The sequence below is a fragment of the Plectropomus leopardus genome, chromosome 3 (assembly GCF_026936395.1).
Source record: "Plectropomus leopardus strain MGB_pleo_1.0 chromosome 3, ASM2693639v1, whole genome shotgun sequence".
Classification (NCBI taxonomy): domain Eukaryota; kingdom Metazoa; phylum Chordata; class Actinopteri; order Perciformes; family Serranidae; genus Plectropomus; species Plectropomus leopardus.
The window spans coordinates 3,337,127-3,355,737 of NC_142178.1; the positions used below are offsets into that span (position 1 = coordinate 3,337,127).

Here is an 18,611-nt window from a genome sequence, read left to right on the forward strand (position 1 = left end):
CATTTGTCAGCCCTCTCAAACAGGAGGCAGGGATAAGAGCCACGCAGGAAGGCATGTGAGCCGTGAATGGCTGTCACGTCACAGCCCTCAGACACGATAGACAGAGGGAAAGGATGTCCAGAATTAGCAAGCTTTGCCTTCACTGCTGTAGCCTCACTTCAGGGTGACAGGTGCTAAGTGGTCGGAAAGAGGCTGTGGCCCAGTTTTGTGTGTGTGTGTGTGTGTGTGTGTGTGTGTGTGTGTGTGTGTGTGTGTGTGTGTGTGTGTGTGTGTGTGTGTGTGTGTGGGTGTGTGTGTGTGTGTGTGTGTGTGTGTGTGTGTGTGTGTGTGTGTGTGTGTGTGTGTGTGTGTGTGTTTATCCACAGTCTAATCCTCTCTCTTCCTCCTCTGTAGCTGCTGGACGTGTCTGGTTGATCTTGAGGGGCTGAACATGCGTCACCTGTGGCGACCAGGCGTCAAGGCGCTGCTGAGGATCATTGAGGTCGTGGAGGCCAACTATCCCGAGACTCTGGGACGGCTGCTTATCTTGAGAGCTCCCAGGGTTTTCCCGGTCCTCTGGACACTGGTAAGATCCAGGAGGGGATCATCACTGGCTCTTACAGTCTTCTCACAGAAAAAAAACTTTATATGGATTTGAAAGATGTTTCCAGTGTGTGGTCCACCCTCATTTTTATACATTAAGACATCATAAATATCAGTGTATCCCAGCGCACTACCAACCCAGTTCAGACCCAAGATGAGTTGAAGCATGCACCAGCTGCTGGTGGTTTGACCAGCTGAGCTCCAGGAGACACCATCAGCTGGTCTGAGCCAAGCTGAGACCAGCCAGTTCACTCCACTGCAACTTTTCTCTGCAGCGTTCTAAAACAGTTTCATTTTGTCACCAATCTGTGGTCTGAGTTGGACTTTAACAGCACCTTTAAAACCACATAATAGACTGAAAATGCCCCTGTTCACAAACCCAAGCTTAACAAACTGATAACTCAGACTATAACCACAACAAACAGTAGTTTCTGCTTGTTATTTTTGTAAATTCATACATTTTTGCCATGGAAAGACTAGGATACAGCTAATTTGGTATGCCATAAAACATACCCACATCTGTCTCTGCTCTTTAGGTGAGTCCATTCATTGATGAAAACACCCGCAAGAAGTTCCTCATATATGCAGGCAATGACTACCAGGGTCCTGGGGGGCTGGTGGACTACATAGATAAGGAGATCATCCCTGACTTCCTGGCAGGAGAGTGTATGGTGAGTGACCACTTACACTCTTAGATTATCATTATGAATATCATTTAATTCTGAATCTGAACATTTTGGAGACGTGACTGCACCCACATTGAGATCTCTGCTGACCCAATTCTGTGTGTTTTTGTGTGTGTGCGCATGTTCTGCAGTGTGAGGTGCCAGAGGGCGGCCTGGTTCCCAAGTCGATGTACCGCACAGCCGAGGAGCTGGAGAACGAAGATGTCCGCTTGTGGACCGAGACCATCTACCAAAGCGCCAGCATCTTCAAGGGAGCTCCACACGAGGTAAGGCTCAGCATGAGAGCACGAGAGTGAGAAGAAAAGATGGAAGTCTGCAGTGATGTTTGAAATGAATATGTAGGGCAGCACATCATCGAGCTCCTGTCAAGTTCTGTTGTCAGGTCTGCCATCTAGTGGCTGTATGTGGTAGATGACTTCTAAATGGTTTTTCAATTCAGATGGGGAACAAATTTGGCATGGCTATGAAGCATAATCTGTCTGCAGTGACATAGCGTTAATAACGTTACATCATTTATACCAGCGGGAGAAATGCATCGTCATACATAATCATCCCTCTGGAAATGGGTTTTATTTCAAGTTGATGAGCTCACAAACTCACAAACAGATGCTCAGTTTTCTCTCACTGCTCGCTGTCACTTAAATTGTTTTTATTTGGCCACATTTAGCTTGTGGGCAATAAAAGCTTGTGCTTGTGTTTAAATCACCACAAACCTACAGACTTCTGATGTATCAAAAATTGGGCCTACAGTGCATCAAAAGGTTTGACTGTGAACATATACTTGCAAATTTATGCTAAACAAATCTTCATGAAAAAATTGACAAAATTTTGCTGTCATGGTAGATTAAGAGTGTAACATTCCAGGATTTTATCTCAAAAACTGATTTTTTGACAGCATTTTGAATTCTGTCCTCATGTAAACTATTGCAGTCTATGGGAAAATCGCACCTTTAAACATCAGTTTTTACTGATGGAGCAAATCAATCTTTGTTAAAATAAAAAAAGGTTGACATCTCTTTGCTGTCAGGATTGAGATTCTTAGCATTTTGTCTTGATAACTGAATTTTTGATAGCAGTTTGAAATCTGCCTGTCCATGCACAGACAGCTGATATCCTGCCTCCTTGTCAGTCATAGTGTGAAGATCTGTTTTCTCACTTTACTTGCCATGAAGCTCACTGGGATAGTGACTTGCCCCTTGGAGTCTGAGGTTATGAGTTCAAGCCTCATGTAATGCAGAATGTACATTCTAGTGTGTACTCATTCATTGTCTCCCAATTTGTCTGCTGTTTGCTGCTAAAAATGCCTGGCCCCGACCCACTGCTGTGCAGCAGCTATAATTTCTTGTTTCTCTTCTGAAACATCTGTCAATTTCTGTCCAGTCTTCTCATGTTCGTCTTCCCTCCCTCCCTCCCTCTCTCCCCCAACCAGCTTCTGATCGAGATCATCGATGCCTCCTCTGTCATCACCTGGGACTTTGACATGTGCAAAGGCGATGTGGTTTTCAACATCTACCACTCCAAGCGGGCCCCCCAGCCTCCGCGCAAAGACCCACTGGGAGCCCATGGCATCACCTCCCCAGTAGGCAACAACGTCCAGCTTATTGACAAATCATGGACGCTGGGGCAAGATTACAGCATGGTGGAGTCCCCGCTCATCTGCAAGGAGGGCGAGAGTGTGCAGGTGAGCTTACACCATTGTGAACCGATGCACAATAGTCCTGTTGTTTTTGTGCCTCCACATCGACAATAGCTGTGGTCAAAGGCATTGTGTTTTTTGGTTATCCGTCTGTCCATCAGTGTGTCATATTCACGTGAACCTGATATCTCAAGAACACCTTGAGGAATATTCTAAAAATTTGGCACAAACATCTGCTCGGACTCATTGAAGAACTGATTAGAATTTTTTGGTCAAAAGTTGAGGTCACTATGAGCTTGCATCCATCCTGTTCCTGTGAATGCAATGTCTTAAGAACGCCTTGAGGAAATGTCTTGAAAGTTATTTAGTTCCATATGTCAGGATCTTACTTATTCAGTCAGATACTGAAATGGTGATCTTGGGTGTCCACCTTGAAACTGTATTGACTGTAGAGATCATCTGTGCTGCCAGAGGAGAAAAAAAGTGTTTTCACAGACATGGATGTAAACTGTAAGAGAAACTTGGCATTTAACCACAAAGCTGTAAATCTAGTTGAAATGTATTTTATGTCTTGGTTTTCAGTCATTGATGTTGTCTTTCCTATTAATGTGTCCTCTCCTCAGGGCTCACATATCACGCGGTGGCCAGGTTTCTACATCCTCCAGTGGAAGTTCCACAACATGCCAGCCTGCTCTGCCACCAACCTGCCCCGAGTGGACGACGTGCTGGCCACTCTGCAGGTCTCCTCGCACAAGTGCAAAGTCATGTACTACACTGAGGTTCTGGGCTCTGAGGACTTCAGGTTAGTAACTGAGAGTGTGTGTGTGTGTGTGTGTGAGAGTGTGAGTGAAAGACATACATTTGTGTCCATGCTATATACATGAAGTGTTTGTGTCCATATTTTTTGCAGTTTGAAGGTGTTTTACCATGTTGTTGTGATAGTTTTAATTTCCAACATTATTCCTTTATGACTGCTCATTTTTACTCCTTCCTTCTTTCAGTTTCCCCCCTCTACAACCTACCACGTAGTGCCACGTATGACATTTAAGATTTGAATGAATAGAATCTGTCATGTTGTTAAAATGACACTGATAAGACTTAAGAGCACCATGAGTTTTCTAGGCCCTGAATTTTGAAATGAGGATGCTTCCCTCCTTCAGAGACTCCTTTAATTCAGCTTTTTTTCTGTCCAATCCACTCCTGTTCTATCGCTCACAACCCTCTCCTCCTCCTGCTCTGTCTTCTTCCTGTGAAGAACGGCTTGCTGTGATGTGCAGAGTCTGTAAGTGGCTCAGTGTTTGCCCCTTTTTCTTTGGCTCTAGCTCATTTTCATTGCTGCTATTTCGAATGCCACCCCCCCTCCCCTCCATGGCAGTCACGCTTCTGATGCAGCAAAGAGATGCTTGTGTGCATCTGTTCCCGCTCATGGCTGTAGCTAGCATTTGCTAACAGGATGTTCCTGCTTTGTTCACTCTGAAGAAAGAAACCTTGCACTGAGATGACAGTCTGACTATCCCCCTGCTGGCCTCAGTCCCCTGCCTGCATGACTAACAGTATCAGGAATCCTAGGCTGGGTTAAGTTCAGCACACTTGTGCTCGACTGCTGTTTATCCAAGTGTGCAACTACGCAGCAGACATTTACACATGCACTTATACAGCACTTCCACAGATATTTCCTTTCATTTCTACTTGTTTTTCTTCACTCATCCATTTGTACTACCAGCTTACTGAATCTCACTTTGCTTTTAATGCACCTGCTGTTTTTACTTTAACATCTGAGACTGACCTGAGATCACCATCTAACTCATCGTAATTGAATTTCACAGGATGTCTTGCTAATGCTTGACGCATCTGTTTGAGTCTGAAATATCTTCATATTTGAAACATCAGCCTGAATTAAGACTGTGGAATGTAGGTAACCCTTTCGTTTGCCATGTCTGTAATGTACCTGCAAAACAACCCATAAGCACATGCCAAGCATTCAGAATGCAATAGCACAGTGGTGTTACAGAGTGATGCTTTTAGACCCTGAGCTCAGGCTAAGAGTCGGTCATGGCCCTGTCTAAATACATATCACACTATAGAGCCACTACCAAGTCTTGTCTTCACGTCGCTTTGCGTTTGTTTTTTACACAGAACCAAACAACGGCATCATGCTGCTCCAGTGTGTGATTTTAAATAACATCTAGAATCGCAGAATCAAAAGGTTATGGCGTTTAGGACAACAGGGTCGGCCTCTGGTGTGACATAAAACATGCAGCACTTTATAAACAATAACAAAGGCATAACCTGTCAATCACAGTCATTTAGCATCTCTGTCATATGGCGGCTGATCTTCCTCTGCTCAGAGTAAGGAGCTCCTGAATTTCATTGTTTCCTCAATTTGCTGACATTTACAGCTGCTGTTATGACCCCCATTGGCCGCTTAAAGGCAAGACATCTCTGCCCCCCTACTCCGCCATCATATCTTACATACAGAATGGCGAGGCAGCATAATGTGCTTAAGTGTAATGTTAGTTACCGTTAACAACAGCAGATTTGTTTGTTTGTTTTTCTAAAATAAAAGATGATCATAAGCACCTTCTAAACTGTAAAAGCTACATGTCATATTTGACCTTCTAAAATATCACAGTTATATTTGTATGTCCTTTTAAGCTTGATTCAAAAACATTGTAATGTATTTTCGTGTTTTGTCATGAATTATATAGTGTGTGTGTGTGTAGGATACATTACAGACATGGGCATCAGAGAGAGTATTGCTAAAATGTTCATGTTGTTTTTTTATCCAAACATCAAGCAGCCAACATTCTACATAAATAAAAAACAGACTTCCTTTTACTTGTTTTTCAGTTATTATTAGTCATTATTTTAGTTCTAAAATGAATGTAGACACAAAAAGAGCAGAATGCATCATGCTTTGCCACAGGCAGGAAGTGACAATGTTTGTGATACAGAGTGGATCTGCCTCTGCTCTCAACAACACACTCTGAATTCCCACCACAGTAAAATACTTCACTCAAACAAGTAAAGAATTTTACATTCTGAGATCCTCTCACACATAAGCATTTATACATAGACGCTGCGTTGACTGTGTTGGCTGTATGACAGCGCGTCTGCCATATTGGATGTGACAGATCTGTTCTGTGAACAAACACAAGTAGATGTAAAAACTGTGGGGTTTTGTGAGTAAAAAGCACTAAATCATTGTCATTATTATTACTTAAATGGATATAAATCATTGAATAAAAAAACAATTCACTGAAGTCAGTTAAATGTAAGCGTTAATGCTTTTTATTCAGAAAACCCACAGTTTTTACTTGTATTTGTTTACAGGGCAGATCTCTCATGTCCAGTATAGTGGACGTGCTGACTTATCTCACCAGCGGGCCAACACGGTCGATGCTGCGTCTACGTATATATGTCTATGCTCACACACTTCAGCCTGTCCACCTGATCCACTGTTGGCTGTTGCAGTTGATGGCAGAGTCTGAGCGTAGTGTTCCACGCAGTGAGTTAACCTCCCCCCTGTAGGTTTGTTGTGGCTGCATGGTTGTGCATCATGAGTGCGAGTCGTGCACACAGAATGCGTTCAGTCAGTGAGCGGCAGACTGCAGCAGCACATGTGCAGTGAACAGTGTGTGCGTAATGTGCGCTCACATGTTCTCTGTCTTTTACATCAGGGGTTCAATGACCAGCCTGGAGTCCAGCCACAGCGGCTTCTCTCAGCTCAGCGCCGCCACCACCTCCTCAAGCCAATCACAGTCCAGCTCCATGATCTCCAGGTAGAAACCAGGAGCTGAGGACCCCCCCCCCCCTTCCACTGCCCTTACCATCTACACAGAAGCCAACTGTCCTCCTGCCCCTATTGGTCATCTTTGGACTCTGTTCCTCTTGCACAGCCAGTCTCTGTGGAACTGAAGCATGCTTGCACAAACAGAAGACAAAGAATTTAAAAAAAAAAATCTGAGGCAAAAAGAAAAAAACAGACTGTGTACACAATTTAAAGGGCTGATTTTTGCACAAAGGTCATATATTTTTTTGTGCCTGACATCTGTGCCGGGCAGCAGTTTGAATCAGAACATAAGCGAATGTTTGTTTGTGTGGAGAGGTCAAAGGTCGGGAGGTGAATTGTGGTGCCTTTGTGGTACCAGAAGCTGCAAGAAGCAATATTCTCATCCTTGGAGCGATGGGGACGTAATGAAGACACTGGAGGCACTGTTACATATATGCATTCACATCTCCTCCTACATTTACAGCACTGAGACGATGCATACCTCATTCATGTGCACTCTCTGAAAAACTGGATGTGCTGTTACATACAAACACACACACAAGCAGAAACACACACGTCTGATGACATGCAAAAATTGACAGTGTTTGCCATATTACCAGAGGATTGTTCAATCTGGTGAATTGTTTATAGGTCAAGCGTGGGTGGGCGGGGTAAACCATGAACTGGACCTGGGTCAAAGACTTTTTTGTTTTTGTTTTTAAATCAGCATGGAGTTACGGAGTGGGTGGAGCTTACCAAATCAAAACAATGCGGATGATGTCAGCAAAGTTGCCCGTTGACAGGAAAATGTGTCGATATTTTCCCGTGGCCGTGTGAGCTTTCTGTCATTTCATTTTATTGTCTCATGTGGCGAGGCCCCACCCCTCCGTCTCACGAGGGCTTTATCACAAGCATTTGAACCTTTGACCCGGAGTCTGACTCTTAGCGAAGTAACTCCTCTAGCAGCAATAACACGAATTTAACTTTCTACTGTGTGAAATATTTCTATTTATCATCAAGATGTTTGTGGATGATCATGGGTGCTGATTGCAGGTTTCTGTTGTGTACCGGCAGACATGGACAAACTGAGCCAGTAAACAAAGTTTCGTGGCGCCACTTCTTGTCTCTGTTACCACCCTGTCAGGAGAGAAACAAAAATAACTTGCCAGATTTTCTCTCCTGAGCACTTTTTAAAATTTTATTCAGAATGATCACAGTTAGCTTTATTCCAGCGTCTGCACGATTGAGGAACTCGGCTCAAAATCAAGCCATGCCTTGTTACTGAGTTGTGAATGTGCTACTGATTGGCTAGTGCTCGCCAGCCAATGAAATGCCTGAATTTGGAGGGTTGTGATGTAACTGGGGCATCATTCATGAGTTACTTTTCAGAGTGATGTAGATTTCAGTGTGCATTATGGATGAATGTTTGTGATTATCATTTGACAGCGCGCCAGTAGATGACATATTGATACTGTACATGTGCTAGTTGGAGTGTGTTACTGTCTTTTGGAGATGAGTACTTGACGGGGTGATGCGGTGTGGTGTGTTGCTGCATGCTCACGTGGTGATTGGGTTTACAGATATTATTATTTAAAGATTTAAGATATAGCCATTTTAAGAGTCATGTGTCAATAAATACCATTTTAGCCTTTGTAAAGCATCACTTAGAAACGTACCTGCTTTTTTCAAGGTCACCACTGTAACAGATTGTGAATTTAGTGAACATTTCTTCATGCAACAGTTTTATTTGGATGAGTAGCGATGAGTACGTTTACATGCACAGTTTTTCCCCTTATTCTGAAAAGACAACACTCCTACTGAGCTGTTTACATGACTAATAAGAATGAATATTCCACTAACACTCCTGTTTACATGCAGCCGTGCATACTCCAATTAACGTCATTTATCACATCAAAAAATGGATAAGTAGAACAGCTGGAGACACTTCTCTTTTTTGTTTTTTTTTTTTGCATCAAAATAGTTTTTTTACTGCAATATTTGCGCATGGGGCTGGGCGGTATGGCCATATATATATGTATCTCACAATATTTTTGATTTCCTCAAAAGCTTCATAAATGGTGGACTGGGCAACAAAATCAAATGTCACAATATGACAAAATACCTAGATATTGATACTGTGACAATATTTTAGGGATGACTGTTTGTACTTGGACACAATATTAACCCAGTGAGATTTTTGATTATCATCAGTAATGTGGATTTAATGACTTGAGTGGGGGAAAACAAGTATTACAACAAATGTAACAGTCTGGTAAGTTTAGAAAATGACATCACTTTACTGCAGCCTTTAACATCAGGAAAAGACAACACAACATATCATGATGTGACGATATCCAGACTCTTAGACGGTATGTGGTCTCATATCACGGTAACAGTGTGTCGTGTATAGTGCCCAGCCCTGTTTGCGCATATCTGAGAACCGATTGAAATCCAAGTATGTCAAAATCTCTAAAAGCAGGTGTGTTTCTCCTTCTGATCAGAAATGAGGGCTTTTGGGCAGCCATCTCTAACCCACAGCTTTGCAAACTGGTGGCGAGATGGTTTGTGTGCAATGTATCTGTGCACTTTGGAGATGCAATGCTGCATTTTAAAGAAAATCTGTGTGAGACTGTGTGTCGCAAACTGCAGTGAAACCCACAACTGAGGCGCATATTTGGAATTGGCTGCATACATGCCCAAATAATGCTCTGAAGACCCAACTATACCAGCACATGAATGATTGGGAAATGCTATATTCGAAAAAACAGCCTAATTTGGAATATTCAAACGGATTATGCTGTTTATATGACCTGTCTGAAATGCAGAATATTCAGAATTATAGGGGGAACACTGGTGTGCATGTAGCCGTAGCCATTGACAGCTTCCTGTAGATGTGAGTCCCTGTAGGGGACAGATATTATCACCATTGCCAAGAGTCATTCTTGTGCTGTTGCCATCTTTACCAAGTGCAGCTGACAGCAAAAGAAGAAACAAACACATGAGACGGTTTTTCTCCCAACACGAGAATTAGACTCCTTTCTTTTGATACATGAAACTGCTTGGTTTTTTTAATTATTGTGAAAGGTCAAGGGTTAACTTTATGTGTTGTTAACTGCAATAACATGGAATGCTTTACTGAGAAAAAGGACCTCCTCAGATTTGGGGTTATAAAAAGTGTGTATGATGGTGTGTAAGAGTGAATGGAAAATGGTGGGGATAAAAGCCTGTAAAAATGTGTGTTGACACTCTTCTTTTCTTCACCTGGTTCTTCCCTCGGGAGGCTTGGGTTTTCCATTTCTTCTCTGGTTCGACTGATGATGAATCATCGGACCAAACTTCTCTTATAGTTGCTTTTGTATCTTTCTCGCTATCATTTCTGTACACTCCAATTTTGCTATTTTCATTTTTCATATATCTCAGAAAGCAGACTGGACCTTGATTGAAGCCAAAGGCATTTAGAGGAAGTGGACTCAGATCAGATGTTTCATTTCCGTCTCAGTTCAGTGGAACCAGAAAACTCCCCGTGGTCTTCTGTCTCCTGCCTCTCTGACTTCAGCTCTGACCACGTGCACACATTTCATCAAGATCTCATCGATGAATGAGGGCTATAACTGTTTGTCTCAACTGTTCAACACATTTCTCTTTCTCTCTGCTTCCTTCTCTGACGTCGTTGCATATCTTCTCTCTTTACCTTGATGTGAGGAATTGTGTAAAAAGTACATGTTTGGATTAATGAGAATATGGCGCCTTTACATTTTTTGAAAACATTAAACTTGAATTATGAGAAAATACACCTGCTTTTGTCACATTCTTTTTTTCTTTTTTTTTCCCCGCACAATTAACTTTGACTAATCCCTTGAAACCGAAGCAAATTTGCCTGATTTCTGTCATGAACATGAGAAGAAGCCACTGTGAAATGACCCCCAAATTATCAAGAAATTATTAAAAGAACTAGAAATTTAGTATAAAATTTGTAAAAAAAAAAAAATAAAATAAAAAAAATAGATAAATAAATAAATAATAATAATAAAATAATGAAATAACAGGACAAACAAGACTTTAAAACAAGTGCTCACAAAATATAATAATTCTGTGACCTTAATTTAAAATATGTAATTAGGATAATTATAGTTTTTCCCTAGCTTTTTCATACTTTTCCCGAGACATTTTCCCTAGCTTTTATTTTTTATTTTTTAAAGTCTAAATCCACTGGTTTTTATTTTTTTGCAATTTGTTGAACATTTCTTAACAAGTGGCTCTTTACCTTTACCTTAAACTGTTTTTGCTGGTGCCTTGAAAAACACCACCAATGTCCAATCGCACCAATTTGCACAAGGTTCAAAAGTTAAAATACTTGTGAAAGGCGCCTGAAAGCAGCACAGGAACAGTGATGTCGCTCCAGGTTTCAAAGGGTTAACTGAGACTGTAACTCTTAAACTGCATCTTTTGCCAAACTGTTTTGTTGTCCACATTGTTAATAGATTGAAATTGCCGAAACTGAGTCGTTGTGTTTCCCTACATTTTATAATCTCAGTATTTGCTTTTCATCACTTGTTAACCCTTTGAAACCGCGCTGCGTTCAGGTACCTTCACAAGTATTTTAACATATAAAATCTGAGCAATTTGGTTTACTTTCTTTTGAAACATGGGAAAAAAGCCAATAAGCATCTTGGCAAGAACTGTTCCTCAAATTGCAAGAAATTAGCAGCTAATTTTCGAAAAAGATCAAGAAAAATGTTCAAAAAAACTAGATTTATAATTCTGTAAGTCATTTTAGAGAATTAATGTTATTATAAACACTTTTTTTGGTAATTTTGGTAATAGGTGTTTTATAGTGTTTTAGTTATTTTTTTCCTTTTCTTGTTATTTTTTGGGGGGTCATTTCTTCTTAAGTTGCTCATAGCCCTTTTCCCATGTATTAAAAAACAAATTTAAAAAATACAAATTAAGCCAATTTGCTCAGGTTTCAAAGAATTATTAATGAGAATTCTAAAAATGGGTTTCATGTTTGCTGCATCACCGACTTTAATGATCAGAAAGATCATCTGTTCCCACTGACCTGAATCTCCTTTTTCCAAACTGCAGTTTTTCATGCTCATTTTTCCCGCTAACGTACGCTCAGTCCTGCCGTCAGTGCGACTGTATGTAGGTGGAAGAAAGTGGTGCTGTTGACTTTCTGAGATTAGGATCAAAAGGATGAGAGAAGGATCAAAAGTAACGCTGAGAATCTTGGCAGTCGAACACCATGAGATCACACAGTTTTGAAGAAACACTATTAAATCATGCCTGTGGAGCAGCACCACAGGCAGCATTTTCCCTCTTTTCAGAATATAGAAAATAAACAGCTGCCATGCTAGGCTCTGATTTCGCAATCGTGGTGTCATTGTCTGCACATGCACATAGAGCGGTGTATCATCTGTGTGGCAGCAGAAATTCATTCTGTGATTTTTGTATAATTTATATAATTTAGAGGAGGAAAAAAGAAGAGCAGAGGACCAAAACAACAACAAAATGAGGCGAAACCAGCACATGAGCTGCGTTCATGTGATGTTGGAAGGTCCTAGTTTCCGAGTTGGTAATTCGTTCTTCTGACTTCTTTGTGTTCATGAGCTTTGATGTTGTAAAGTGGGAACAACATGGAAGCTAAAAAGAGGATGGGCTGCATATTAATGCTAAGAGCATTTAAAGAAGAGGATGATAGCTGTTTCCAGTTAATTTATATTTGGATATATTATTTTATATTTTATATATTGTAAATAAACATGGACAGCAGTTAACATTAATACCACATTGCACTTTAGATGTGATCAAAAATCAATATTTGATACATGAATTCATTAAAAAGGTTCTTTGACCAAACTTTTGGCTGGCATGTTTATGCATTTATGATGTCAAGTCAGCAACTCGTGTTATAAAATAACGTTATCAGTGTTAGTGTACTCACCTGGCATGTTTTATGGTTAAAAATTTGCTTGCCTGCTGCAGCTAATAGATGCATATGTTGCAATGTGCAATTACTAAAAGTAAATGATAGCTATGAGAAACAAAATAATGAAATATATATATTTTTTACCGTCAATTGTTGACGGTGTCTCCATGTTTTCTGCTATTTCTGCTGCCCTGAAACTTCACTCAAACGTCACCAATCAGTAACTCTGGTATCATTGAAATTTCCCAATTTCCCCTCATAATTACGATATTCAAGGGATGTTCATGTGCTTATCACTCATAAATACAGAAAATATGATATATGATATGGAGCACGTGCAGGCAGAATTAGTCTGTGTGTCTTGCTTGTGCATAAGAAGTGGTTGGGCCTTTTACGTGTCTGTGCCCTGGGGCCCACTGTCTCATAATCTGCCCTTGAGTGTCTGTAATATCAGAAAACCCTGCTAAAATAATACAAAACACAAAAGGCAGCTAAAAAAACAGCCCATGCCATGGTAGCTGGTTCCAGTTAGTTATAGCTGGTAGAAGATGGTCTGAGATGGTCCTGACCCAGTTCTTGCTGGCCTTGCTGGTGGTTTGACATGCTGGAGTGAGCAGCCTGTCAAGCTGGGCACATTTATCTTTATGCACGATACATGACAGAAGGCTGAACTGATTTATGCCTTTTGCTTTTCATACTTCCCCCTCATGACACTGTTATGTCTCCAAACTCATGCACATTGTTTGGTTTCTGTTTTACAGGAACTTTATTGGAAAAAGCAGCTAGAGTGACCATCACAAGCTGATTTGAGCAGCTAAACCATCAAAAATGATGCAAAAACATACTTTAAGCTGGTCAAGCTGTTTTTATTTTTTAGCAGGGAAATGAAATGCATGCATAAAGATGTTGGGAATAAAGTTGATTTTTTTTACAGTGTAATTCATACTTTTGACCACAAAATGGCAGGATTGACCCGCTGAACACCACAGTGACATCAGCTGCAGGCCCCGCCCCCTTAGTGACGCCAGTACACGGAAGCAAAATAGGAACTCTCGCTCAGCCGGTGGTGTCCCGTCAGCAGGCTGTCCCAGATGTCCTCTCCTCCTGCAGAAGAGCTGGTCAGAGAGTGGGAGAGGTCAGAGAGCTCTGCTAACCTTTCTTCATCTTCACAGATTCACAGCACAACTGGTATCACTGACACACTGACACAAGTGCAGGCACTGTTTATCACAAACAACCTCGAGTATTAACTTGGTAAAAAACAACAACGAAGTAACGACAGAGTGTTTGACAGGCTGATGATGGATGTTTGTCCTCCTCTGTGTCTCTGTGTTGTTGTAACTCTGCTGTCAGCGCTGTGGGTTCGTGCCTCCTCTTAGTTTGGAAAGACAAGGCCAAGATAACACTGTGATTCTGTATGTGCTTATGCTGCCTGCCACCTCCAGCTCTAATGTGTGTGTGTGTGTGTGTGTGTGAGACTGTGGCTGCAAGTCCCAACACGTAAGTCCACAGCTCCTTTTCTCAGACAGAGCAGCAGAACTTCTGTGCAGATCACTTTGTGCAAATTGAGAAAAAGGAAAAAATGTTTTTAATTCCCTTTAATTTCCCATTGAATTAATCTGGAATTATTTCAGCTTTTTTTTTTTTGGAAAGATAAAATGCCCTTTAACATGTTGCGCCTTTGCAGCATTTTCATGTCACCAATCTTGAAGTCATATGCTTTTTGCAGGGGTATATGTTTACTTCGAAGGTTAAAGTAAGTGCACTTAGTTTTTGCAATGTGTTTTATTTCATTTTGTTCTAAGCCCTCATGTTGTTGACATTTTGTGAATTAAAATTAAATATATGGTAATTTTTCTTACAAACTCTGGACCCTGTGCCTGGACTATATGGGAACCATTGTTACCATATAGACCAAACAATTCATAGGGAACACTCCATAACACTTGAAGAATTTTGCAGAATCACACCCTGTGTTTATTCCTTCAACATATCGTATTGCTCTACAGTATGATGTGTTGCCGGGGATATTTTAGTATTTATAATCATAAAATGTAAACTCTCAAAACATCTGCGTTTAATGTGTTTCTCAACTACTCATAACTAAAAATAATTTTTTAATTATTACTATTATGAACAAATTATATTATAAATCTTTATTCAACCCTTAGGGGCTGTTTGGCACATTTTATGTCATTTTAATTCTTCATTTTTTAAATAATTTTGGCTATGTTCTTGCATATGGCATATACTTTTTCAAGATTGTGTATTTATGTTTAATCTGTGAATTTCCAGCTCAGCTCCTACAATTGACTTAGGTTACAGTCAGAACGTTAAGGTCAAAAAATGGGCCATTGAAACCCATTCAAACGGACATTTTTGACCCCACAGCCATCAAAGTGTAAAAACACTGTATTGCACTGTATTGCACTATGCACTGTATTATTTCTGGGTGTCATTCTGGGCTTTTGCCTTGAAATTTTTCATTTTTTAAATTTTTACTATTTTTCACCTTATATTTTAGCATATGGAGAAAATACATGCTATATCCACAAGGTGCACTGTCACAAACAGTGTTGCTGCAAATCATTGACATATCCCAGACTGTGATCATCAAAAAAAATCAAAAATAATAATTTACATTGCATGTAGGCAAGTATATTGAAAATAATTATTTTTTGTCTTTTTTTCCCCCATCTGAAAGCATAGAGAGGCATCATGAAAAAAAGGCATTTAAACGGTTAAAATACTGAAAATTAATGAATATTTGACACTTATGTTTAGGACTGATGTCGGTTAAAAAAAATTAACTCAATGAAAGCAGAAAATAGAATTATATTATAATATATTTTTAGCCTGATTTTGAAAATGGCGCAGAGTGATACGAGTGTGTGGAATATCATAGCGGGCTATAACAGGTTAATCAGTCCCACTGAGATCGAGATGTCAAATGTAAGAGAGACATGAGTGCATAAATAAAGACATAAAACAAACATTTTAAATTGTACAATATCAATCGTTGTAAATAAAATAATGTAAAATAATTTTAATAAATCATAAAAAAACAGTAAAGCAATATAATACAATAATAAGTCCGTTAAAAACGGTCAGAGTAAAATCAGCCATGGCTTTCAGCAGTGTCCTTAAACTCTGAGAAGTTGCTGTAAAGTTGTCCATGTGATAAAACACAGATCTTGTGTTGAGATTTGTTATTTGTGTCAGTCTGAATGTCCCTGTGTGTGTCCTGTGACTGCACTGTAAGACTAACTGTGGCCTGTGTGTGTCCTGTTGTGTGTGTCCTGTGTGCAGCGAGCAGGCTCGTCTCCGGCTGCAGCTGGTGGAGGAGGACACTGAGGACTGGCAGAGAAGTCCAGACTTCTCTGGCCTGGACAGAGTCGGAGGGGTGGACCTGTCCTTCATTAAAGGGGACGATGTGAACGCCTGCGCTCAGCTGGTGGTGCTCAGCTTCCCCGACCTGCAGGTAACCTGTCCCCTCACATTAATCACTGCACACAGTGTTTCCACAGGAACTGACTACGAGCTCTGTCGGCCTCTGGTGGTCACAGCTGGACACAGCAGCAGTAGCTCTCACAGAACAGATTAACCCTTTGAACCCTGTAGTGACATCTTCTGATGCCACTCTCACCCTCTTTCACAAGTATTTGAACCTGAAGCAAACTGTTCAAATCATGAGAAAAAAGACAAAGAGCAACATGGTTAAGACATATTCTATAAAGTGCAAGAAATATGTAAATTCATTAAAAAATCAAGAAAAAATGTCGACGGGGAAAAAAAAATTAACAATTGGGAAAATAACTATTTGTAATCATCATAATTCCATATTTAAAATTATGTTACAGAATTATTATATATATGTTTTAAGTGTTTTAAATGTTTTTTATCAGGTCTCATTTACCTTGTTTTTTGTGTGTTTGTGTTTTACTTTTTTGTCTTTTTTATTTTCTTTTGTTTTGTTTTGTTTTACTAATTTTTTAGGTGATTTTCCTGTAGTATTTTACTAATTTCTTGTCAGTTTTTGGGGGATTTCTTCTGTCATTACAATGCCTTCTTGCCATGTTTTTGAAAGAAATCAAGACAATTTGTGTCGATTTGAAAGAGTTAAAACTTGTGTCTTTAGTCAAAGTCAAAGGACCTTGTTGATTTATGTTGTAGAATTGCCTCATAATCACTCTCATTGGTTTGATAAATTGTAATATTTGTAACCCAAAAAGTGTGTAGATGTCTAACGTCTTCCCACAGTCAGCCTCAGCCTTTGAAGCATAGAAAGCAACATTAATACACAGCAGAGCTCAGCTTTAATGCACCCAGCAGCTCAAGGTGGAATCTTATTGTTAAAGTGACTGTGGCAATCCCAATTATCATTTCATTTTTCATACAGCCTTTCACACACACTCGTCCTCACTGGTGTTTATGTGTGCATTAATTTGAGCTACTGCCACCATCTCATTATAGAAGCCGTTATCATTAATGTCACTGTATGTTAATGCTACGTGGACCAAAGCAGCCTAACCAAATGCTGTCCAGTAGTCGGATCATTTTCCCTGCTTTCATGCCACTCACCTGAGGCAGCACAGGATCAACGTGTGTGTGTGTGTGTGTGTGTGTGTGTGTGTGTGTGTGTGTGTGTGTGTGTGTGTGTGTGTGTGTGTGTCATAGTCCTGAGGGCTATTGCACAAAACCTGGATAGTGGATCAAGCTGGGATTTTCCAGGTATCCGGGCTGAATTTAGACGTGACTCAGTTGCATGAAAGCAGAGGCACATCAGTTACCATGGAGATTTATTCTGTGCAGCTGGCCTGCTCCTGACCTGACCAGGCTAACAGCCAGGCTTGTTTTATCCTGGAGCCTGACTGGTTCAGTCAGCTGTCACAGAAATAAATATGTTTTTATAATTTTTCCATGGTCTTCCCGGCCTATGTATTTTTTTATTTATTTCTATTAGCCTGCATTAAAACAGGCTTCCAACCTGTGATTCAGTGAAACAGACCTGTTGTTTTGTTGTTGTTTTTATTGTAAAGTTAAAGTGAGATTCAAACCTGGGCCAATCAGTTAAAAGTCAGCACACCATCCATAACACCATCTCCTCTCCTGTTCATGTCACCCTCAAAAGGTCAGTCAATATGTAGCAAATACCGGTAGGTGATTATTACAGTTGTTGAGCTGATTAAAAACGACTGTCGCAGTGGAAGTTGCAAAGGTTATTTCAGTGAAATCAGTGATGAGGTCAACAACCTGCCTTTAAAAACTCAGACTGTTTAACAAGTTTGGTTTTAAATTTAGAGAAAACCATCTATTGACTCAACATCTGCATGTACATAATGCACTGATACGCAGACAGACAACAGTGCTGCAGTCACGTTGCGCTGAGTCAGACTCGAGCCATGAATGTGATGACATCAGACTCGTCTCGATAAAATCAATAAGCGTTTAAAATTAAGACTGTTACTCCAATGACTCAGGACTTCACTGGACTTTTGACTCAGAGTGTGCAACCAATCAACTTTTTAATCTCCTGACAGAGTTTGATCTAATTTGATCTAATTATCCAGCAGCCAATCACAGCCTGCTGACAAGCAGACAGATGATAGCCGACGTACAAAACACTCAGCGGAGAAGATTGGAGATGTGTCACACATTTTTTTCTTTCTTTCTTTTTTTTTTTTTTTTTACATCTTCATCTCACAAAACAACCACATTTGGGGGCTGAAAAGTTAAAAGAAAAACAGTCACCCACATTTTGGGGGCTTGAAAAAGAGACTTGAAAAAAAGTTGTTTGAAAACAGCAACAGGTTGCTAAAAATGCCCACGTATAATGCCTAAAAAGTTGTTGGAAAAACAGTGACAGTTCCCTGAAAACACCCAGGCCTGGTGCCTAAAAAGCTGCTACAACCACAATTATGGGTGGCAACAAAACAAGCAGAATTATGCTGGAAAAACAGCTAAAGGTGGCTAAAAATTACACGTTTGTTGCCTATAAAGCCACAG

The 18,611-nt window shown here is 40.3% G+C and overlaps 2 protein-coding genes across 6 annotated transcripts in view; both read left to right on the forward strand.

Annotated features, from left to right (window-relative positions):
• Positions 1–10,467, forward strand: part of LOC121941947 (SEC14-like protein 1) — a 50,614-nt gene extending 40,147 nt beyond the window's left edge. For 2 of the 3 annotated variants that reach the window (XM_088075348.1, XM_088075350.1), the window contains 7 exons: positions 394–565; positions 1,119–1,253; positions 1,400–1,534; positions 2,698–2,949; positions 3,528–3,706; positions 4,160–4,186; positions 6,585–10,467. In XM_088075348.1, the coding sequence (XP_087931474.1) occupies positions 394–565; positions 1,119–1,253; positions 1,400–1,534; positions 2,698–2,949; positions 3,528–3,706; positions 4,160–4,186; positions 6,585–6,690 (1,006 nt within the window). In that variant the 3' untranslated portion in view covers positions 6,691–10,467. The remainder of the gene's footprint in view (positions 1–393; positions 566–1,118; positions 1,254–1,399; positions 1,535–2,697; positions 2,950–3,527; positions 3,707–4,159; positions 4,187–6,584) is intronic. The other variant, XM_088075349.1, reaches the window with a different exon arrangement.
• A 3,149-nt stretch (positions 10,468–13,616) lies between these two features.
• Positions 13,617–18,611, forward strand: part of LOC121942501 (endonuclease V-like) — a 145,197-nt gene continuing 140,202 nt past the window's right edge. For all 3 annotated transcript variants that reach the window (XR_015776169.1, XM_042485721.2, XM_042485720.2), the window contains exons 1-2: positions 13,617–13,740; positions 15,915–16,086. Coding sequence is in view for 2 of the 3 variants with exons in the window: in XM_042485721.2 (XP_042341655.2) it covers positions 13,697–13,740; positions 15,915–16,086 (216 nt within the window). In the remaining variant the exon portion in view is untranslated. The remainder of the gene's footprint in view (positions 13,741–15,914; positions 16,087–18,611) is intronic.